The 24819-nt window shown below is 39.0% G+C and overlaps 1 protein-coding gene across 1 annotated transcript; it reads right to left on the bottom strand.

Moving 5' to 3' along the window:
* Positions 1 to 1189: 1189 nt before the first annotated feature.
* On the bottom strand, positions 1190 to 1609 carry LOC107821594 (uncharacterized). Its single transcript, XM_016648033.1, has one exon. The coding sequence runs from the start codon at positions 1607 to 1609 to the stop codon at positions 1190 to 1192; it is 420 nt and encodes a 139-aa protein (XP_016503519.1).
* Between the last annotated feature and the right edge of the window lie 23210 nt (positions 1610 to 24819).

Raw genomic sequence — 24819 nt, 5'->3', positions numbered from 1 at the left:
AGTGATAAAAATGAGTCTAAGTCCCGAAATGAGACTTATAATCTGCCCAGGCATCCTTCATCGTGATCGCGGAAGCTCCCTTATGATCGCGAAGGCCAACGCTGCTCCTGCCTAGGCCTCCTTCTTCGCATTTGCGAACATGTTTCCGTGTTCGTGAAGAACACTTCCACCAACCCTTCGCGACCGCGGGGCAACCGCCGTGTTCGCGAAGGCCAAATCCCATTAGCCCTTCCCTTCCTATTCCTTATGCGCGTTCGTGTAGGCTCATTCGCCTTCGCGAAGATGAGCCGGGTCCTCAATCGCATTTGTATAGAGAAAAATAACTTCCCCCCTCCAAATTCCTTCTTCGCGATTGCGGCACCTCCTTCGCGATCGCGAAGCACACCAACACCAGCAAAATCTGCCGACTTTGAACATGCTCCGGGTGGTCTGAAACTCACCTGAGCCACCCAGGATCCTGTTCAATCATACCAACAAGTCTAAAAACATAACCCGAACCTACTCGAGGCCTCAAAACACTTAAAATAACATCACACCCAAGAATCATACCCCAAACCAAATTAATCAATCTTTCAAGCTTTTAATCTATCAACTAACTCCGAACGCTGCGAATCATACCTACACAACTTGGAATGGAACCAAATTTCACACACAAGTCTGATATGACAATATGAAAATTTATCCCCAAGCTCGGAATACCAAACGGGATCTGATACCACCAAAGTGCACTCCAAGTCAAACTTAGAGAACTATAAAACCTTGAAAATGCCAATTTCCAACAATAAGCACTGAATCACTCTCGGAACGCTCGGAACTTGATACGAACATACTCCCAAGTCCAAAATCACCATTCGAAACTATTGGAACCTTTAAATCCTGATTTCAAGGTCGTTTACTCAAAGTATTGACTTAAGTCAAACTTGGCCACCTTAGACCACTATTATGGAACTAAGTGTCCTCACTTCAACCCAAACCCTTCCAGAAACCAACCGCCCCCGCAAATCATAAAACAAGAAAAACACATATGAGAAGTCTTAAATAGGGGAACGGGTTTCTAGAAAGCAAAATGACCAATTGGGTGGTTATATTCTCCATCTCTTAAAAAATATTCGTCCTCGAACGGGTTTAGAATTATATCTGAAGTGCCGAATAAGTGTGGATATCTTCTCCGCATGTCCTCCTTGGTCTCTCAAGTTGCCTCCTCGACTAGCTGACCCCTCCATTGAACCTTCACAGCTGAAATTTCCTTAGACCTCAATTTGTGGACCTGCCGATCAACAATGGCAACCGGCTCCTCCTCGTAACTCATTCTCTCATCCATCTGAATTGTACTATAATCCAACACATGGGACCTTTCAGCATGGTACCTCCGGAGCATAAACATGTGAAATACTAGATGAAATCTCGATAGTCTAGGAGGCAAAGCAAGTATGTATGCAACCTCACCAACTTGCTCCAAAACCTCGAACAGATCGATAAATCTCAGACTCAACTTGACTCTACTCCCAAATCTAATAATACCCTTCATCGGCGAGACTTTCAAAAGTACCTTCTCATCTACTATAAATGACAAATCACGTGCTTTTTGATCCGTGTAACTCTTCTGCATGTACTGTGCTATGCAAAGTCGCTCCTGAATTAACTTTACCTTATCCAAGGCATCCTTCACCAAATTGGTACCATACAACCTAGCCTCACCGGACTTAAACTAACCGATGGGGAAATGACATCGTCAACCATACAATGCCTCAAATGGAGCCATCTCGATGCTAGACTAATAGTTGTTTATATAAGAAAACTCGGGCAATGGTAAGAATCGGTCCCACTACCCTCCGCAGTCAGTCAGAGATGCTTTGAGACTGTCTTCCAGAATTTGAACTATCCGCTCCGACTGCCTATCAGTCTGCAGATAAAAGGTTGTGATGAGCTCGAGCCAGGTACCCAACTCACTCTGTGTCGCTCTATAGAAATGCAAAGTGAACTGAGTACCTCGATCTGAGATAATGAAAATAGGAATGCCATGCAACCAGATGATCTCCTGGATATAAATATGGGCCAACCTCTCCGAAGTATATGTAGTCATCACCAGAATAAAGTGCGCGGACTTGGTTAGTCTATCGACAATGACCCAAACAACATCAAATTTCCTCAACGTCCATGGTAAACCAACCACGAAATCCATAGTAATGCTCTCCCATTTCCACTCTGATATAACCATCTGCTGAAGTAAACCACCTGGCCTCTAGTACTCGTACTTAACCTACTGGCAATTCAGATATCTCAACACATACTTAATTATGTCCTTCTTTATCTATCGCTACCAGTAATGTTGCCTCAAGTCACGATACATCTTCGTGGCACCTAGATAAATGGAATAGCATGAACTGTATGCCTCTTCTAGAATCGACTCCCTCAGACCATCAATATTAGGAACACATAAACGACCATAGAGTCGTAGAACACCATCATATCCGATAATCACCTCCTTGGCATCACCTTGTAGTACTATCTCTCTAAGAATAACAAGTGCAAATCATCTTACTAACGAGCCTTAATCTGCTCGAATAAAGAAGACTGAGCCACAACACATGCAACAACTCGGTTGGGCTCTAAAATATCCAATCTCACAAGTCAGTTAGCTAAGGAATGAATGTCCAAACTCAATGGCCTCTCCTCTGCTATAATAAACTCCAAACTATGCATACTCTCGGGCTTTCTTCTAAAGGCATCGGCGACCACATTCGCCTTGCCTGGATGATAAAGAATGGTGATATCATAGTCTGTTAATAACTCAAGCCACTTGCGCTACCTAAAATTAATATCCTTCTGCTTAAACAAATGTTGTAAGCTGCGATGATCGGTGTAACCCTCACACGAAACTCCATAAAGATAATGCCTCTAGGTCTTGAGATCATGAACTTTTGCAACCAACTCCAAATCATGCATATGGCAATTCTTCTCGTGAGAATTCAACTGACGATAAGCATACATAATAACTCGCACCTCCTACATTAATACACAACCCAACCCAATACATAAATTGTCTCAATACACAATGTACATCCCTGAATGGAAAGGCAAAACCAACACTAGTGATGTAGTCAATGAGGTCTTGATCTTCTAAAAGCTCGCCTCGTAATCATCGGACCACCTGAAATGAATACCATTCTAGGTCAATTTAGTCAAAGGAGATGTAATAGACGAGAATCCCATTCACGAACCGACAATAATAACCTGCTAGCCCCAAGAAAATCTTGATCTCGATCGTTGTGGCAGGACAAGGCCAACTTTGAACTGCTTCGATCTTCTTGAGATACACCTTAATACCCTCACCTTATACAACATGCCCAATAAAGCCATAGAATCTAACCATAACTCGCACTTGAAGAACTTAGCATATAGCTTTGGTTCCCTCAAAGTCTGAAGCACTACCCTCAAATGTTGCTCGTGCTCCTCCATGCTATACGAGTAGATCAATATGTCATCAATGAAGACAATGACAAATGAGTCAAGATATTGCATGAACACCCAATTCATCAAATCCATAAATGATGCTGGAATATTAGTCAAGCCGAAGCACATAAATAGAAACTCGTAATGCCTATATCTAGTCTGAGAAGCCATCATTGGAACATTCGAAGCACGAATCCTCAGTTGATGATACCCATATCTTAAGTCAATCTTCTAGAACACCCTAGCATCTTGAGATTGATCAAATAAATCATTAATGCGCGGCAGCGAATACTTATTCTTGATGGTGACTTTATTTAGCTGGAGGTAATCAATGCACATCCACATACTCTTATCCTTTTTTCTTCAGAAATAACACCAGCGTGCCCCAAGGAGACACACTCGGCCGATGAATCCCTTCTCGAGCAACTCCTGAAGTTGTTCCTTCAACTTTGCGGGAGCCATACGATAAGGCAGAATAGAGATAGGTTGGGTGCCTCATGTCAAATCAATGTCGAAATTGACATTACAATCTGGTGGCACGCTTGGTAAGTCAGCAAAAAATACATTAAAAACTCCTGTACCACAGGCGTTGAATCTATCATGGGAGTCTAGCAGTATCCTGAACAAAGATCATATAGGCCAAACAACCCTTCTCGACTATATGTCGAGCCTTTAAGAAAGAAATAACCTGACTGGATGCACTACTAAATGAACCTCTCCACTCTAGCCTAGGTAACTCCAGCATCGCCAAGATAATAGTGTTGGCATGGAAATCAAGAATGTCATAATACGGAGACAATCAATACATGCCCAAGATAACCTCGAAGTCAATCTATCGAGCAGTAGAAGATCCTCTTTGGTTGCATACCCACAGAAAGTCGCCACACATGACCGGTAAACCCGATCCACAACAAAAAAAATCACCCACCGGCTTGGACACATATACAGTAACACCCAAGGACTCACGAGATATATCTGGACAAGGAGAGAAAAGAGAAGATACATAGGAATAGGTAGACCCTGGATCAAATAATATTGATGCATCTCTACGACATATATAAATAATACATGTGATCACGGCATCAGAGGATACTGCCTCAGGTCTAGTTGGAAAGGCATATAATCTAGCCAGAGCGCCACCTATCAGGACTCCACCTCTAGGGCAAACCCTACCCACCTTCCCTCTGCCTCTGGCCGGCTGGACATGCGGTGCAGCAGCTGGTGCGCTATCCATGGGCTGATGGCCTTGATACACTACCTTGCCCTGAAGTTTAGGACAAAACCTCTTTACGTGGCCAAACTCCCCATACTTGAAGAAACCTCTTAGTGTCAGAAAATGCTGAATCAGGATTAGCCCTGATAGCCTGAGTACCTAGTGGAGGAACCCTAAATAACTGGTGGACGGTAGGTGTGCTTTGGGATGGAGCTGAAGCAAGGCCGCGCTGGAGAACCCCAAAAAGGCTATGGTGCTTGATACATAGGCATGCTAGGATTGTCCCTCACGAACTAACCTCTGCCTGCAGACAAGACACTGTTGAACCCTCCAAAATGCCTAGTCCGTTTGTCCCTCGACGTGAACTATCTTCCCTGTATGCAGATACGCTCGATCCTCCAAGCTATCTCTATGACCTAGAGGAAAGAAGTCCCCAACTCTGCCTCTCGGGCCATAGTGACTTGAATCCCATAGTTCAATCCCAAAAAAACCTATGCACCCTCTCTGCCTCCATGGGAAGTAATATAGCTGTATGACGAAGCAACTTAGTGAATCTCGCCTCATAGTCGGTCACAAACATCTAACTCTACTGGAGCCGCTCGAACTGACCCCGTAACTCCTTTCTCTATGAAGCTGGAATGTACTTTTCCAGGAAGATATGTATGAAATGATCCCAAGTCAAGGGAGGTGAACTTGCTATCCTACTCATAAGATATGACTACCACCATCTACGGGCCTTACCCTCTAGCTGAAAGTGGTGAAGTTTACCCCGTTGGACTCCACTAGTCCCAAATTATGCAGCCTCTCCCTACAACGGTCAATCAAATCTTGTGGGTCCTCTGATGGCTCATCGCCAAAGTGCGGAGGATGAAGCCTAGTAAATTTATGTAGCTACTTCTCCTCATCAATGGTCGCAGCCCGTCTGGTCTCTGCCCTAGCCACTACAATTGGCTAAACTCCGCTCGCAGTTAGTACCCCAAGGGTCTGATAAATGGCAGCAGCGTGCCATAGCAAATGAGCGGTAGGTTCTGTGCTCCCCCTCCTGCCTGAGATATAGGTGGGTCTACTAGAAATAACCCGGCCTAAATCATAGAGTCCATGAATCGCAGCATATGGTCCATGACCTCCTAAAGACCGTGTGGTCATGAACTTTGTCGAGGTCTGCTCGGCTGCAGGTATCTCATCCTACTTTTCAATAATATGATCATCCACCAAATCCACTGATGGTGCCGCTAGGGAAACTCGGAGACGCCTTCGTCCCCCAGCAGGAGCTCTAGCCCTGCCTCGGCTTTTATATGTACCTCTAACGACTGGGGGAGCAGTCCCTCTACCGTCAGATGATGCCATCACGTGTGTTCTCACCATATGTGAGAGAATAAGAGAAAGATTTAGACTTTATAACAACATTTACAGCACAATAGGAAATAAAGAAAGAGAAGTTTCTTAACACCCTATAGCCTCTTAAAGATACGTATAGACGTCTTCGCACCAATCTGCAAGACTCTACTAGATATGCTCATGACTCATAAACCTATATGAACCTAGTGCTCTGATACCAAGCTGTCACGACCCAATTCCTACCATAGGTTGCGATGGCACCCAACGTTTCCTTTAGGCAAACCAACGATGAATCATCAACACAAACATCCTCTCATAACACTTTTTAAAATCAACAATTGAAATAATAAAGCGAAGATAGAATTAGGAACCATGATAAATACTTTCATTCTCACTAAGTCACGAAATATGAACAAAACATAAGGCGAAATTATATAAATATCATATACAACCATGAACATCTGCTATAAATCCCCAAAATCTGGTGTTACAAGTGCACGAGCAACTAATAAAATATAAAAAACCACTACAACTATTGTCTGGAATGAAAATAGACCGAATGCAATAAACATTAGGGAAGGAGACTCTGGGTGATGCGAGTCAAAGCATGGAGCTCACCACTAAATCTCCAGTTGATATGCTCATGCACCTGAGTGACCACTGATGTACCTATCCCAGTACCTGCACAATTAGTGCATAAATATAGTATGAGTACGTAAATCAACACATACCCAGTAAGTATCTAGTCTAACATCGAATACGTGGTGGAGAGGGGTCAATGTCGACACTTACTGGTGGTCCAATAACAATATACATAAAAGTAGACATGTATGAAACACAACAAGTAGCAACGAAACAGGTAAATATAAATAACATGATTCTCAACATAAGAATAATTACGAAATCATAAAATAACATACACTGCCTCGAAGGAAACAAAGATAACCAATATCGGACACAATGTCAAATCTCAAAATCAGGATAACTCATATGTGCTCTGACACCCTATCGAATATGACGCACGATTCTGTCGAGTTGAATGACCCGATCCCATAAGAATAGTGTTACATAATACCGCTGAGGTCGTATGGTCTGATCCATAGGTGCGTCTCATAATACTACTGAGGCGAACGGCCCGCTCCCATAATAATATTTCATAACACTACTGAGGTTAATGACCCGATCCCATAGGAATAAAGAAACTTTCATCTGGTAACTAACCCCACTCGCGAAGGTACGTGCGAGTCACAAAATTAGGGAACTACCGATCACATAAGCACAACACGAGGATATGAATGCAAGAGAAAGCATATTTTTTACCAACAATCGAGTATCCTGCCAAAACTTAAAGTAAAGAGGCTCTGTCAAATACGTAAATTGTAGTCTCAAGCTTAGTTATGAATTCAAGTAATCAAGCAGGAAAGATTAATTCAAGTAGTGCAGTTAAGGCATGATGTAAGTCTAAGTCTACCCTGGACATAACCAAGGATCTAGCTTACGCACGGATGCTCGTCACCTCGTATATATGTAGCACCCATAACATGTAGCACATAACAAAAGAACACCTACAGGGATAACTCCCTCTTACAAGATTAGGCAAGAGACTTACCTTGCTTTAAAGTCCACTACTCGACTCCAAAACTTCACTAACACCTCAATTTGATGCCGAGAAACTCGAAATTAGCCAAAGAATTGTGCAAATCAATCAAAATACTCAATAACTCATAATTTAACTATTAAAATCAATTGCCAACCCCACTCAGAAAGTCAAAAAAAGTAAACCTCGGACCCACATGCTCTATAAATCTTTGAATATAAATATTACCTACAGCATCACGAACTCAAATGTGTAATTTATTTCTAATTTTATGCCCAAATTCGTGGTAAAATTCCATTTTTACTAATTCTAGGTTTTCTAAAAAAAATCCACAATTAGTACTAATTTTCATGTTAAAATCCACACATAATCCATGTATTTTACTCACAATAAATAGAAATTACTTACGTAGTGATATTTGATGAAAATAGCCCTTCAAAAAGCTCCAAAATCGCCCAATCCAAGAGAGAATATGATAAAATGAGCATAAGTCCCTAAATGAAGCTTATAATTTGCCCAGGCATCCTTCATCGCGATTGCGGAAGCACCCTCGCTATCGTGAAGGCCAAAGCTGCCCATACCTCCTTCTTCAAGTTCACGAACACCCTGTCACGTTCGCGAAGAACACTTCCACCAACCTTTCACGTTCGTAGGCCAATTGTCGCCTTTGCAAAGGCTAAAGTCTGCCATCCTTTCCCTTTCTCTTCCTTTTTCGTATTCGCATAGGCTCATCCACGTTCTCGAAGAGGAACCAGATCCTCAATTGCGTTTGCATGGCCAGCTTCACATTCGCGAAAAGCAACAGCTGCCCCCTGCAAATTCCTTCTTCGCGATCGCGAAGCACACCAGCACCAGAAAAATCTGCCTAGTTTGAACATGCTCTGGGTGGTCCGAAACTCACCCGAGCCATCGGGGACCCCATCCAATCATACCATCAAGTCCAAAAACATATAACCCGGACCTACTCGAGGCCTCAAAACACTTAATAATATCACAATCAAGAATTGCACCTGAAACCAAATTAATAAAACTTCCATGCTTCTATCATCGCCTATCAACTAACTTCGAACGCGATGAATTATACCTAGATAATTCGGAATGGAACCAAATTTCACACACAAGTCTGATATGACAATACAAATCTATCACATGGCTCAGAATACCAAACGGGATCTGATATTACCAAAGTGCACTCCAAGTCAAACTTAGCAAACAATAAAACCCTCAAAATGCCAATTTCCAACAATAAGCACTGAATCACCCCGGATCACCCGATACTCGATCTGAACATACGCCTAAATCTAAATTTACCATATAAATCTATTGGATCCTTAAAATCGAGATTCTGAGATCATTTACTCAAAGTGCTGACTTAAGTCAAACTTGACCACATTAGGCCATTATTATGGAACTAAGTGTTCTGAATTCAACTCGAACCATTCCAAAACCAAACCAGATGCCCCCGCAAGTCATAAAACAGGAAAAAACATACGATAAAACTTAAATAAGGGAACAGGGTTCTAGAAAGTAAAAAGACTGGTCAGATCGTTACATTATCCTCGAGATCAACAACAACTCACTTACTCCCTGTCGTGAGTGTAAAACTTCTAGCGCGAAAAAGTTTGGGGAGTACAAATGTAGAAGATGATGAAAAGTAAAATTTGTCGAAACCAAATTTGACAAGTAGCGTAGGCATGCTGCTACCCTCCAAACTATAGGGCCTATTTGACCAAGGCATACGTTGAAGTGGCAACAGAATTCGATGATCACCAGATCCATTATAGGAAGGAGTAAGTGTAGAAAAATGAATAACCTTCATAAATGTTGGTTATTCGATCGTTTTCATCAGGAGCTTCGGTTGGAATATTAGATTTCCATCAGCAATCTCTACAAATAAGCGGAAGATGGTCAAGTTTGATGAGAGAAGGATATAGGTCAACAGACTCGTTATGACCTTCTTTTTTGTTTATATCATTGTTCCATTCTTCACAATCGTCAGCAAAAGCGAACTCTTGGGGAACAATCTCAAAGACTAAGGGTTCGGCTAAGGGTTCTTTATCATCCTTTGCTTTGCCCTTGGAAGAAGATTTAGAAGTAGAAGATTTTCTAGCTTTGGAAGAAGTGTTGACGGCCAATTTTGATCCTCCCTTTTTAAATTAATTTATTTTTACTTAATAATTTACAATAAATATTTTTAAAGTGTTTTCTAGTAACAAGTACTTATTTTACAAATTAATTAGGTATTAGTTTCTAAAATTAACCGCATAGTATTAACATTATGTAATTACAAATATATTTACTATTTTTAAGATTATCAAAATAATGATTATATATAGATTACATAGGTTCTATAATTAATTTGATAAATTACTCTTTAACTTCTAGTTAATTAGATTATTATGTGAAATTCGAAAATAATGTTGCAATTTAGAAAAAATAAAGAATTTTATAAATAATTAATTAAAGTAATCAGTAGTGTGTGTGTGTGTGTGTGTGTGTGTGTGTGTGTGTGTGTATATTATAATTTTTATCACATTTATTAAAAATTATTATATTTATTTAAATTAAATTCAAAAGGGGTTAAAAGACAAAGGCTACAATTGCAATTCTCAAATCAAAGGTAAAGTGACCATTCTTTAAATTATTTTGGGCCCAATTACTCAAGCCCAAACGAAAATATTCCCAGTCCAAACATCCTCATCTCTTCCCTATTGGCGATCCAAGCCACACTATTTGCACCAATCACGGCACGCCATGTCACCCTCCCTCACCACTCACACAAGAAACACAATGCATCTGAGTCGTTAATCCATCTAATCAATGGCTCACATTTATTCTCTAATTTTTCTTTTAATTTTAATACCCGCCCCAGAGATCTAATCTCAACCATCCAAAACCCCATCATCCAACGGCCACCAAAATTTTCCCCTAAAATCCTAATTAACCAAATTATCAGGACCGTTGATCTCAAAGATCAACGGTTCAGGTTCTATCTCTCACCGTTTAATCTAGAGACCAACCCCCATTACCCCAAAAACTCTAATCATTCTCACCAGCCCTACCGTCTTCCTTTCCCGTTCCTCTCTCTATTCTCTCAGACTCCTACAGACCTGAATCAACCAAAGCTTGCACAAATCCGTGTAAAGTCTCAAATCAACCACGAAATCATTCCTATTGCCAGCTAAAGCTATGAATCCTGTTGTCTTCTTCTCTTTTTCAACGTTAAGGTTCAAAATCCCCAAATACGAAAACCCTAACCCAGCAATGAAACTTCAAATCATCCATGGTCTTTCAAATCCATGGCATGCATGGCCATCCATCTTGTCCATGTACTATGAATCTTGTTGTTTTCTTTCCGTTTTCACCGTCTAATTTCAAAAGCCCTAGTATCGATGTCACACACCAAAGAATAAAATCTCAAATCGTTTGAGACCTTCTTTGTTCTTTCAAATCAAAGCACATGAGGAGCCGTTTCAGAACTTCATCATGAGTATTCTGTACCCATAGGTCAAACGTTTTGACCTCTGGGTTTTGGGGATTTATCCGATGGGTTTTCCTTTTGTGATCGATTTTTCTCCACTCAGGTAAAAACCTATCACCGATTCCCTTCTGCATCTGAGATTTTTCACTCGACTTGTTATCACCATCGACCTTTCATCACTTTTCACTACTGATTTAAATCTGTGAAACCCTAGAGCGTTAAATGACATTATAAAAGAGGCCTTTAATATTCTCACCAAACACACAAACAAAAATACCTAAAAAGATCTATACATTAGTCTAAGAGCAATTCTGAGATTAAAATACCTAGGGTTCCTTACTGTTTTCCTTTTTTCGTTTCTGAGTACTATCGATGCTTCGAGCTTGAAGCTTTTGGGGTCTTAAGCAACTAAGAGATATCATTTTTTGGTCTGCTGCCCTCAAAAAGGTTAGTACTTTCTTAACGTCTCTCTTTTGCTCATCTTATCTGAATGTTATGAATATGCTGGTTATATTCTATGAACTATAGTTGTTTATGATGCTTGCAACTAGCACGACAATGTTTGTTTTCTGCTCATAATAATGTGTGGTTTGGTTATGAGCACTTATCCTGCCTCATAAGTCTTTAATTAATAATTGATCAAGTAATCATGTGATTCCTGATGGTTTTTATTTCTGAGTTCAAACACCATGTATGTTTAAGCTGTAATGTGAATTGAATGGTTGCTCATGTTCATCTGAACTTCATAATATTTCATTGATGATTCTACTGTGATCTTCACCTCTGCCTATTGTTTTTCATGTGTTCTATTTGTCTTGTGATCAGGTTTATAATTAATAGTCATAATTGAGATAAACTTGAAAGTTTCTAAGTTCATATCATCTACCATATAACTTAAGCATGAAAATCTAAGTGTTTATATGCTTTTCTTCTCTATACCTGCATCTGTTAATTCTTAAGGTAATTTTCTAGGTTATCACCATGGCATTATCATAATTTCATCTAGCTATTGGTTGCATCTATTTAAACAATCTTGTTTGAATTGAACTTTCTTCCTTCATGAATACCAATGGCTCTACTGTACATATTCTGTTAAGATTAAGTTATCCTTTCTTCATAAAATAAGTCAGGATCATGTTTTGTTATAGTTGACTAGTGGTTGTTGTTATGTTTGAACTTAATTGCCTTATGTTTAGATATAATCCTCAACTGAATGTTTAAATCAAAACCTAATTTGATATAGTACTTTCTTGTCTTTAATCTCTTTAAAACTACTGTTGACTTTGTGAAGCTTACATGCAGTTATCATTAAGTTATCTTCCATAAAAGTATAACCTAGTTATTCTGTTATAATCAAGTGTTGATTATTAAGCTGAGTATGATCACTTCACATTTAGATACTAATCTAGATTATGCACCTGAATTAAACTTGTTCTGGTATAACATTGTCACAACCCAAAAATCCTAACATGTCGTGATGGCGCCTATCTCAGTACTAGGCAAGTCGACAACATCAATAGCCCATAATTTTATTTAAATTTGAAAACATAACGTTTAATACAATACCAAAAATCTAGAAATTTTCGATACAACACTCCCAAAACCTGGTGTCACTGAGTACATGAGCATCTAATATGAGTAGAAGTCTGGAAAATACGGTCTATAATAGTCTAACACCAAATACAGTAAACAAGGAGATAGAGAAGGAGAGACAAGGTCTGTGGAACACGGCAACTACCTCAAAATCTCCTGAAAATCAACTGCGCAAAATGATCAACACCCGCTATGTTCAAGAACACCTGAATCTGCACACGAAGTGCAGGGTGTAGTATGAGTACAACCAACTCAGCAAGTAACAATAATAACTAAGGAACTGAAGATAATGACGAGCTACACAGTCATAGTTCACTTTCAGTAGTTCCAGCAAAGAATAGTCATACTTTCAAATCCGGTAGTTTAAGTCAAATCAATTTATACAACTCAATTTCAAGTAATCTGGATATAAATTCTTTCAGATATTTCACAACAATGTCAGATAGCAATCAAGTGCAATAACAAATGCAAAGCAAGTACAGCCTCTCAAGCAACAGTCACTCAGCTCGTCACAACAGCTCAACCACTCGGCTCTCATCCCTCAACACTCACACTCAATGGGTACCCGCGCTCACTGGGGGTATGTACAAACTCCGGAGGGGCTCCTACAGCCCGAGCGCCATAATCTGCACGGACAAGTCATGTGTTGCACGGACAACTCACGTGCTATAATATTCTGCACGGACAACTCACGTGCCATAATATCCTTACCTCACCGGCAGGCCCTCGGCCTTACTCAGTCCTCAACCTCTCAAGTCTCTCGGGCTCTCAAAAATCACAAAGATCAGCCCAAACAAAGATAACATAGTATATCAACAAATATCCAGAAAGACTGAGGTATAATACGCAAGAAAAATTATGACTGAGTACAAGATAACAATTAGCAAATAATTCAATAAGTACGCGACCTCTACTGGTCTCAACAGTACTATAACATAGCCTAAGCATGATTTCTAACATGATTTATATTCAAATTTCTTCAACACATAGAGATCATATAGCTAACAATAAATTATTCAACTTTACAATTTTTTCGGGACGGACCAAGTCACAATCCCCTCGGTGCACGCCCACACGCCTGTCACCTAGCATGTGCGCTACCTCCAAAATAATCGCATGATACTAAAATTCGGGGTTTCATACCCTCAGGACCAGATTTATAATTGTTACTTACCTCAACCCGTGTAATTATTTATTCCGCTATGCCCTTGCCACGAGAATTGGTCTTCGAAAGCCTCGTATCTAGCCATAATTAATTCGATTTAGTCAATACAAATTATTGTAATTAATTCCATAAGAAAATATTAATTTTTCCAATAAAATCTGAAATTAACTCAAAAACCGCCCGTAGGGATCACATCTCGGAACCCAACAAAAGTTATAGAATATGAACGCTCATCCAACCACGAGTCTAACCATTTAAATTTCACCAAAATCCGACATCAACTCGACCCTCAAATCTTCAAATTAAGTCTATGAAGATTTCTACCATTTTTAAACCAATCCGTACCCATTCGAACTTAACAATCCCTCTACAACCTTATTGGTATGTATACATAATACTCTTACACCCAAGAATTATACTATTAATCACCCATTTTTACTCCAAACCCGAAATTGAAGGATTGAGGAAAGAAATTCTTACCTCTTTGAAGCCCTAGCAAGATCCTTGTGAAATCTTCAAACATTGAACAAGAATTGATGGATAAATGACTAAGTCTTCACTTTCTCTCTCTAAAATGCTCTCACCTCTCTCAAAAATATCAGATTTTGGCTCAAAAATGAGCTTCAAGGGCTATAAATCGAAGTTGGTTCGAGTCAAAAATTAGAAAGAATAGAAGCTCCGACGCAGTTATGCAGTCGCATATGCGATCGCATAATAGGTATGCGGTCCGCATACTGGCCGCATAATTTGGCCTCCAAAGCTGGGCGTTACTGACCTGTTCTGCGGTCATTATGCGGTCCGCATACTTATTCTGCGGTTGTATAACGCACCACAAAATAGGTCTGCGGTCGCATAGTGCACCGCAGATTTTCCTCAAATCTTGCCCTCCTCATGTTCCACTTTGCGATCATTATGTGATCCGCAGAGTGATTCTGCGACCGCATAGTGGTCGCAGAAATGACCTTTTTCCGACAGAATTTTTCTTTACACATCGGTGCATTGTTCAACCTAAAAAGTTCGAGCCGCGGCTCACAAGCTCGCCGTGAGAAATTTCTATAATCTTTGTACTAATTGATCTACCTCGGCACCACCAAAACCTTAATTTCCTTAGCAAAATTTCTCCGGGGTCATTACACATAAGTCAATATTCGGTCAACCTTTTCAACTTAAATTCTAAACCTTGAAACTAAGTGCTCCAAAACATTTCAAAACCTCACCGAACCCAAACCAATTACCCCTGGCAAGCCAAATAACAACTGAAATTCACAATTTGAGCAGTAAATGGGGAAACGGGATTATAATACTCAAAACGACCGGTCGGGTCGTTACAAACATTCTCTTTATCTATAACCCTTCTCTTTTTATGGCATGTTTAACTTGATTATGTAACATTTAAAGCTCCCATATATGTATAAGATTACAACCTTACTTGGAGTGTTCATGTATAACTGGCTGAATACTGTATGTTCCTGTTTGACTGTTGATCTCATGCTTTGTCTTGAACTGTCCTTAGTCCTCTTCTTATTGTTAATTTGAAATTAAATCTGGCCCTTAAACCTTGTGAGAAGTCCTTGTTTGATACTACCCAAGCATAATAGTTTGTTTAAGATTAGTGATGTTATGAGAAGGACTCTTTCAAAATATCTTTAGGAATTCCATAACATGTGATCCTATTAAGAACCCTGATCATATTTCTACTACTTTTGATAATGCCTGAAAAGTTGTTAGGTATGATTGTTTGTTTGAATCCTCATTAATGCTTTCTAAGAAACCCAAGTAGTATGGTCAGTCTATGCATGTGCTAAGGGCAATACTTAAGATTATCAACTCACAATTAGGTAGGAACATTTGTATTACTGTCTATATAAATTATGTATAGCTTACCCTCCCTTTGAATATATTCTTCTCTAATGTTTAAGCCTTTAATAGTATGTTATGATGTTTCTGCTTCTCTCTTATGTGTATTTGAAGGTCTGGCCTTCAGATTTACCTAACATGTGAATTATTCATATGTTGTTTAAAAGAATGTAGAAGTGTTTATGTACCCTTATGTTATTCTATTAGAAGGGAAAGTATACTGTTGGGGTAAGTAATGATATAGCATTTAGTTTATATTGAAAGGGCCTCATTGGCACTTAAACCCATATGGAAAATAAGTCGTTAGTGGTTAAGGGTATTTGGGAGTGGAGTTTGACTCTAGGTTGGGTTGCCCTTTCCGGCACAAGCATTGCCTTGGGCCTTGAGTCCCTTGGAAATTTTGAAGTGTCGGGGGATTCAAAGGGAGCATCGATCTTGAGTAGAACTCCCTCCTTAGCCCTTAGTTCATTGACACTTTTGGTTCCTTAGGGGTTTAGTGTTTAATGACAACGAAAGATTTTCAATATAAATTATTTGTCATGTATAACTACCACATTAGTATAATTTCTCATAGTGTTAGACTGCTGATATTTTAATTTAGTTCCAGTCATCTATTTATATATGTTTCATGCATGGATAAATATGCTGAAAATATGGAATATGCATCTAATGACTTTTTTTTTGGCATGTACACTCATTTGGGCCTAGGCCCAATCTCAGCCTTGTCACATTTTAGAGAGTCCAAAATCAGTTGTAGCCGCATATCTCTACTATTGGGCCTGCCTTCTTGATGCCCAAATACCAGAGTCCAGTCCTCTTTCCCTCAATTCTTTTTATTATTATCTATTGCTTCGTTAATCTAGTTTACTGCTTCATTACCTTTTATCTATTACCTTGTTGCTTTTGTCGCATCTTTGTTACCATGTATATGGCACTCATATATTGGATTACCTATTTTATCTTCATGCTTTAATCTCATATGAAACATAAGCAAGCTTTAAATAATTTAGGATTTAAAAGGAATTAGTTAGCAATTAACCCTCACTTTGCTAATTATATTTATTCATCTCTTTACTATGTTCTTGCTCACTTACCTTTTCTTAAAAGATTTTTGAAGCCCAGATTTAGTCAAAACAGCAGCACTGTTTTCAAAGAGAAAAAATCAGAAAAGAATCGCCCGCTTTACTATCAAGAGATAAATCGAATTTTTGTAAAAAGTGAAGTATCATCGCCCAAATGGATTTTTAAAAGACCACTTCTCTTCAGACTTTAGAAATCAAAGTACATTCCGGTTCACTTTCTTACAAATATCTTTTAGAGTTATATGAACACCATTCCCTAAATCAACTATTTTCATAACTTAACCTCTTTCTACAAGCCTTATAAAATATAGACCACTTACATACCTATTTCAGAACTCTTTTAACATATCTCTAAACTCCTTTATAAATTCACATTCCTCTTAAGTCTCACATCCCCTTTTATAGTAATCAAGTATATTATAAATAACTGATCCCTTAAAATTTGTCTAAATCCTATGGAGCTACCTCAGGTAGATTTTAAGGGGTGTCTAACACATTCCCCTTAGAAGAATAAGAACACTTACCCATAATATCACCGGTTTGCAGACCTATAAAGAAATATGACTTAGTAATTAAATAGGTACTCTAGTATACCTTTAATTATTAGGTGGCGACTCTCTTTCATCAACAACAGAGAAACCACAAGTTGAATCTTGTTTTGTCTAGTGCAAAATAGGGTGCAACAAGAAGAAATAGTTTTTGAAGAACTTCCTTTGACGAAAGCAGAGCTATTTCTATTTGCCAAGGAACCAAGGCTATGAAGCCTCCATCCCCTTCTTCTAGACATAACCAGAGCTACCATAGTAGGAAGATCATTAATTATAACAGTACAACGAGGAGAAATAGCAGGGATAGTAGAAGTAAATGTTTTGGAAGCCATTGAAGATATGAAAAAAGAAAGTTGAAAGCAAGAACAAAGAACAAAGAAGGAATTTTGAGAAAACGACAAAGATAGAAGAAAGTAGAAGGAAGATTATGAGGGTTTGCAATCTCGTATTTATAGGAAAAAGAGACGTCATCATAAATCATCATCATGGAACTGTCATGTCAAAGTGATAGAGCCGTCAGTGTCTGAAAAACGGCTGTAAACTTCAAAACCAATCACGTTGAAACACGTGTCTTAAGCAATAAAATGAAGGAGGAGCATGTCTCTTCACTTCTGGAATACGTCATAATGATCTCAGGCGACAAATATTCCCACCATAAATAAACTCACCACTTCTGAATATTCAGTTGAGATTATTCAGAAAGTGGGGGGGGGGAGGACTATCTGTATTAGTGAAAAATAGACTCATCACGTGGTCCTATTCTGTGATGACAAGTGTCGTGGAGTTATTAGAACAAAGAAGAATGACATGTACGGAAGATATTTGCAACACCCACGGGATTGAACACAAACTTACCGTGCCTATTAGCATCGAAGTTAATCACAAGAGCATAGCCACGAGTCTGAAAATATGGGTCATTAATAGGTATGAATAAGGAAAGAATCAATCAATTCTGGATCACATGGGATTCACCATCATTATTTAAGCCGTTACAAATTAATTATGTAATGCATAATTTATACCATAAATGATAGTAATGAGCAAGAGCCAGACAAGGTGAACAGTTACGAATAGGATCACTATTTATCATCCCATATCTTGTATCCTATCGAAAAAAACTCAATTGTTCTCCCTCAAATATATTTCCCAATTCAAGCTCTTTATCGTTAGAAAGGCATTATTGGAAAAAAAAAAACTACATTCATCATTAAGATTCCTATTACTTTCTATCTTTAAACTTGTTCCATTTTAATATCTTTTCTTTTTTCTTGTGATGCATATTTGAAAAAGTGAATTAAAGCAGCTGTTAGTAACCCAAAATATTTATTTAATTGTTTTAACCACAAAACTATTTTTAGGTTAAACAATGGGTTCACTGACTTGAGGAGTGTAGCCTGAAGGTCAACTCGAGGATTTCCCCAAACAACATTAGGTCCTATCCAGAAGTTGGTCCTCGTCCTCTTCCTTGGAAGATCCACGGAACTGCCCACCAAAGCAGGTTTCGGTGATCTCATCTTCTGCTTCAAGGCAAAACAGTTTCTTGATCGTGTCTTGGGCAAAGTCAATGGATGTGGAAAGATTTATCAATACTTAGGGAGGGGCCTTCCATGGAGAAATGCCTACAAAAAAGAGAAAGTGACATGAAAACATGAAATCACTAAAGCAAAGGGAAGCTAGGCACAAAATCTTACCGTGATTCTTGGCTTTCTACCTCGAGACCTCTAAGATATGCCTCCAAGACCTCTCGACTATCAGGAAAGATGAAAAAACCTTCTCAACCCATTCATTGATACCAGAAACTTCCCTGAGTGTCACTAGAACTGTTGCAAAATAAAGCCACAAAATCAAAAATTGGACGCTAAAACCAACCCAGGATAAAGGCGACATTCGTACGCTTGTCGTTCCACCTCTCTAAGACAGGCCCGTCTTTGGGAAAGATCATTTTGCGGGTAGGAACTATGACGAATCAATCGAAGTATCCTCTATCATGGTGATCTTTCGTGTTCACAAGTGCCTGTGTGCCACAGTTGACGGCAATAACAATATGCCCCTAAACAGCCTCGAGGCGTAGAGGTGAATGAGACATTGAAGGAAAATTAACATTGGCCAAACTGTCTAGGAATCAAATACATGCCACCAACTTCCAAACGCTCAAGCCCGACTTGGCCTAGGTAGATGTTAAAGTAACAGCAAAAATCTAGAATTACAAAATTAATTAGGAGCATAAATCCAAGGGTGAATGGTTAAGTGTACACAAAGAAAAAACCAGTTTGATGACCGGTATTCCCCTCACTTTCCTGGGGTACTTAAATATCTACATGGTCACCCTAATATTATTCCGATTGGATAATGGGAATGTGATTCTCACGAATTAGAGAATCAAAGTTGTTCACGTGAGAGTCTTCAAATTCGGTCGCCTCCTTACTCCATGACTTCTTGTTCGCCTCAAAGTCTAGATATTTAGGAAGTATATCAAATACCAAAGGCTCAGGACCATACTTCCTTTTCCTAGATTTATAAGGCTTTTGAACTTTCTTCCCCTTATCACGGGAAGCTAAGGGAACCTCTTCTAAAGGGGCGACAAAAGGGATTTCTCCTAAAGGTGCTGCAGAAGGAACTCCTCCTGGGAATGAAGAAGAAGGAATCTCCCAGAAAAGATCAGTGGTATCCCTCGCTTGATTTGGTAGGGTAAGATCTGCTTCTGCCATGAAGTTAAAGCTTTGGAAATCTATGATAATTGCAAAAAGATCAAGATAGGAAGAGCAGAGAGAGATTTAGCAAAAGAGAAAGAGTAATTAGCAGAAGAATGATTAGCAAATGGAAAGATCTCGTAGTAAATTGACTTTTCATAGCCGTCAAACTCGGGAAAGACTTCTATAATAAAAACAGACGCCATGACCTTGGGACTCTAATTAACTGCAGAGCTAATCAGGAATTTTCACGTGTCTCCAGTAATAAATAAAGACTATAAGCAAGTCTATTACTTTTACTAGCGAAATACTGATGAGATTCCTTTCTTGTTAAGAAAGGATTCTAAGAGAGGTCTACTTCTATCAAAAGATTACCATTTCTCGGGTACTTCTTGGAGAATTACCTAACAAGTATGAGGAACATCTGTTTTGGTAAATTATGTGACGTGGCACAGCAAAATAATGACACATAGTGGGAGAAGTTCCTGGACCATGGCATGGAAATCAAGATCTGGGAGCAGAGGAGCTGTGATCCGGACCGTCCCTTTACTCCGAGACAAGAGCAATTAAAGGAATGTGTGCCAGAAGCAGGTCGAATACTATCAGAGATAAATTTAGCTGTACTCAGACCCTTTTTAAAATCGTGGCCACTGTTTGTTATACGACTATAGTAAACATTGAAACGGATTTTGACACCCCATTAACCACAATACCTGTAACGACCCGACCAGTTATTTTGAGTTCTAGCGCATCATTCGGCAGTTTGAGGCCACGAGTAGCTTCACTTCAGGTATTATGTCTTGTACGTGTGATCGGAATTGAAATTCAGGAAGTTCGGAGTTGATTTAGAGAAACAAATTCTAATTTCGGAAGCCTTAAGTTGGAGGAATTGACTAAACTATGAGTTTTAAGTAAATGACCCTGGAATCGGGATTTGAAGGTTTCAACAGGTTCGTTTATCCTTATGTATCACATTCGAGTTTGTAGCTTGTTGGCACATTGTGGCATCATATGAGATTTTTGGCAGTATCCGAGGTGGCTTATTGCTTGAGTAGCTTATGCTAGGTGAGGCGAGATCTTTGGACCTGGGATCAGTGCGATCAGATTTATATGAAGCATATTAAAGAGCAAATATCATTATTTAGTTCATAATGAGGTAATGGTTCTTGTCAAGAGGAAAAACTCAATGATTTATTAACTAGACAGTTGGTTATGAATCTCTACACATCTCTTCCGCCGTGGCAGCATTGCAAGAGTTGGAACAGGACTTATATGTGTCTTGATGTATGTTGTGGGCATCGGATTCGTGAAATTTCGGCTATTGTTATCGAAGGATGTTATTATGGTCATGTGAATTATGCGGTGCATGGTGTGAACTCAGCAAAGGTATGCAATCATGTATTAATGCATCATGTAGTGACTGAAACTGTGTTTTGTATGTTGGAAGCATGCTTAGTAGAGAATTTCGGATGTTAGAATTTGGCTCTAAGGCTTATTTGCCGAAATAAAAGGGGAGGGTCTTCAGATTTGCTCGAGCTAATGTGCTCGACTAAGTTGTGATAGTACGGGTAGGTGCACGAGTGTTAAACAGTGATTTCGGACAACTCCAGAGCAGTTCTTAGCACGTTCGAGGACGAACGTATGTTTAAGTGGAAGAGAATGTAATGACCAGATCGGTCATTTTGAGTTCTAGCGCGTCATTCAGAAGTTTGAGGCTATAAGTAGCTTCACTTCAGGTATTATGACATGTACGTGTGGTCGGAATTGAAATTCAGGAAGTTCGGAGTTGATTTAGAGAAATAAAATTCTAATTTCGGAAGCTTTAAGTTGGAGGAATTGACTAAAGTATGAGTTTTGAGTAAACGACCTCGAAATCAGGATTTGAAGGTTCCAACAGGTTCGTATGATGATTTTGGACTTGGGCGTATGTCCGGAGCAGATTTTGGATGACCTGGGAGCGTTTCAGCGCCTATTATGGAAGTTGGCATTTTGGAAGAATTTTATATATTTGAGCTGAAGTGCATTTCAATGTTATCAATGTCCGTTTGGGATTCCGAGCCTGGGAATAGCTCCGTATGGTGATTCTGGTCTTAGGAGCGTGTCCGAAAATTTATTTGGAGGTCCATAGGTCATTTCGGCGCCAATTGGCGAAAGTTGGAAATTTGGATAATTTTTGAGAAATTTGATCGGGAGTGGACTTTCTGATATCAGGGTCGGATTCCGATTCCGGAAGTTGAAGTAGGTCCGTAATATCAATTATGACTTGTGTGCAAAATTTTAGGTCAATCGGACGTGATTTGTTAAGTTTCGGCATCGATCGTAGAAGTTTGGAATTTCAAAGTACATTAAGTTTGAATTGGAAGGTGATTCGTAGTTTCGATGTTGTTTGGCGTGATTTGAGGCCTTGACTAAGTTCGTAATGTGTTTTGGGACGTGTTGGTATATTTGGTTGAAGTTCTGAGGGCCTCGGGTGGATTCCGGACGGTAAACGGATCAAGTTTGGATTTTTGAAGAGCAGTTGTTGCATTAGGTTTCTGGTATAACCGCACCTGCGGAGGGCTAGCCGCAGGTGCGAGCTCGCAGAAGCGGCTAAGAGTTGGCAGCCCAGAAGTCGCAGGTGCGGACGATAGGGGCGCAGATGCGCGACCGCAGGAGCGGTCCAAGGACCGCAGAAGTGGGATCCAACGCAGGTGCGGCGCATGCACCACAGAAGCAGTCTCGCAGAAGCGAGCCATTGATCGCAGAAGCGGACAAGCTGGCTAAGGGGGAAAGTCGCATCTGCTAGGTTATTTCCGCAGATGCGGTTGGCTAGCCGCAAAAGCGGAAATCGTGGCTGAGCAGAATGTGTTTAAAGCTGGGTTTGGGTTCATTTCACCCATTTTCCACACGGTTTGGGCAATTTTTGGAGCTCTTCAAGGAAGTATTTCCGTCATCCAATGCAAGGTAAGTGATTCCCACCTATTGCAAGTTAAGTACTTGATTTACATATGGATTTAAACATGGAAATTAGTAGGAATTTGAGATTTTGAAGAAAAAACTAAAAATTTATATTTTTGGATTTTGACCACGAATCTGGGCATGGAATTGGATGGAAATTGTATATTTGAGTTATTGAGATTATGGGTAACGTCTTCCTCCGAAAATTTTCAGAATCCGAACACATGGGCCCGGGATGAATTTTAAGAATTTTACCATTTTGGGTTGGGTAATTAATTTAATAGTCTAATTTCGAATTATTGAGCATGTATTAATTATTTTATATAATATTTGAATAGTTTCGGATTTTTCGGCACTGAATTGGGATTTTTACACGAATTCGTGATCGGAAGTGGGCTTTGAGACAAGGTAAGTCTCTTGCCTAACCTTGTAAGAGGGAATTCACCCCATATGTGATTCACATTAATAATTGTTGCTAATTGTGGGTACTACATACGCACGAGGTGACGAGAATCCGTGCGCAGCTACTAATTATGCTATGTCTGAGTAGTTTAGGACTCAAATCATGAATTACTTGTGATAATTGCATCTTTTATTTGATTAAATTACTGGAATTATATTATAAATTGTTAGAGGAAATAGTAAAAGATCGAAACTTCATATACTCGAATATTGAATTGTTAATAGAGATTGAACATCCTACGTGTTAATATTATAATAACTTCTCATTCCGGAGGTTCATAAGAAAATGACCTCCTTTCTTGTGGAGCGGGCTGAATGCCTCGGCAGTATAAATGCATCTATGAATCGTGTCGCACGTCCCTCGGCAGTGTACACGACACTCTGGATCGGGTCGTACGTCCTCGCAATAATAATAATAATAATAATAATAATAATAATAATAATAATAATAATAATAATAATAATAATAATAATAATAATAATAATAATAATAATAATAATAATAATAATAATAATAATAATAATAATAATAATAATAATAATAATAATAATAATAATAATAATAATATTTTAATTGCAGCTTGTGAAGCTAATTGATAAATTGAAAATTATTGGAATTTAAGGACTTAATTATTTCTGTTTGTTAAGAAATTTATTGTTGTTCTTATAAATCATGTTTATTGAAATATTTATATTTGAAATATTATTGACTCATAGTGAGTGTCAAAGTCGATCTCTCGTCACTACTTCTTCGAGATTAGGCTTGATACTTACTAGGTACACGTTGTTTACGTACTCATGCTACGCTTGCTGCACATTTTTGTGCAGGTACACATATGTTTAGTGATCTTTTGGCGCAGGGGCGCATCTATTGCGGGGACTTACGGTGAGCTGCACTTCCATGTTACGAATCAGCAACATGCAAAGTCTCAATCAGTGTTATTTACATACTCCTGTCTAATTTATATTCCGGACAGATGTTGTATTTTATTTTTCTTCCTAGTTGATACTCATGCACTTGTGACACCGAGTTTTGGGGGTACTTATGGGTTGTTCAGTATTGTAGTTGTGAAAACATTTTCATTTATTCTGTAAATTTTATCTCTTACTATTTAATTGAAGAAAATTTCGATTCAAAAATACTAAAAGAGTAATTAAATTAATTAGTCAAGGTTGGCTGGCCCAACAACGGTGTTAGGCGTCATCACGACCTTTAATAAATTTTTGGTCGTTAAAATACCTAACGTGCTTCCTAGGAACTAGAAACAACCGCATCCCTCCTAGGCTAGAAATAGCCTAGTCAATTCATTTGTAAATATCATGTGAGAACATATAACATTCACTATTCATTCATTAAGTTCTTATTCTCTTCCTCTTATCGAGATTGTACTTCATTACTGTAG

The sequence above is a fragment of the Nicotiana tabacum genome, chromosome 22 (genome assembly GCF_000715075.1).
Source record: "Nicotiana tabacum cultivar K326 chromosome 22, ASM71507v2, whole genome shotgun sequence".
Taxonomy (NCBI): Eukaryota; Viridiplantae; Streptophyta; class Magnoliopsida; order Solanales; family Solanaceae; genus Nicotiana; species Nicotiana tabacum.
Note: the sequence above shows the minus strand (reverse complement) of the source record. Positions and strands in the feature narration are given on the sequence as shown.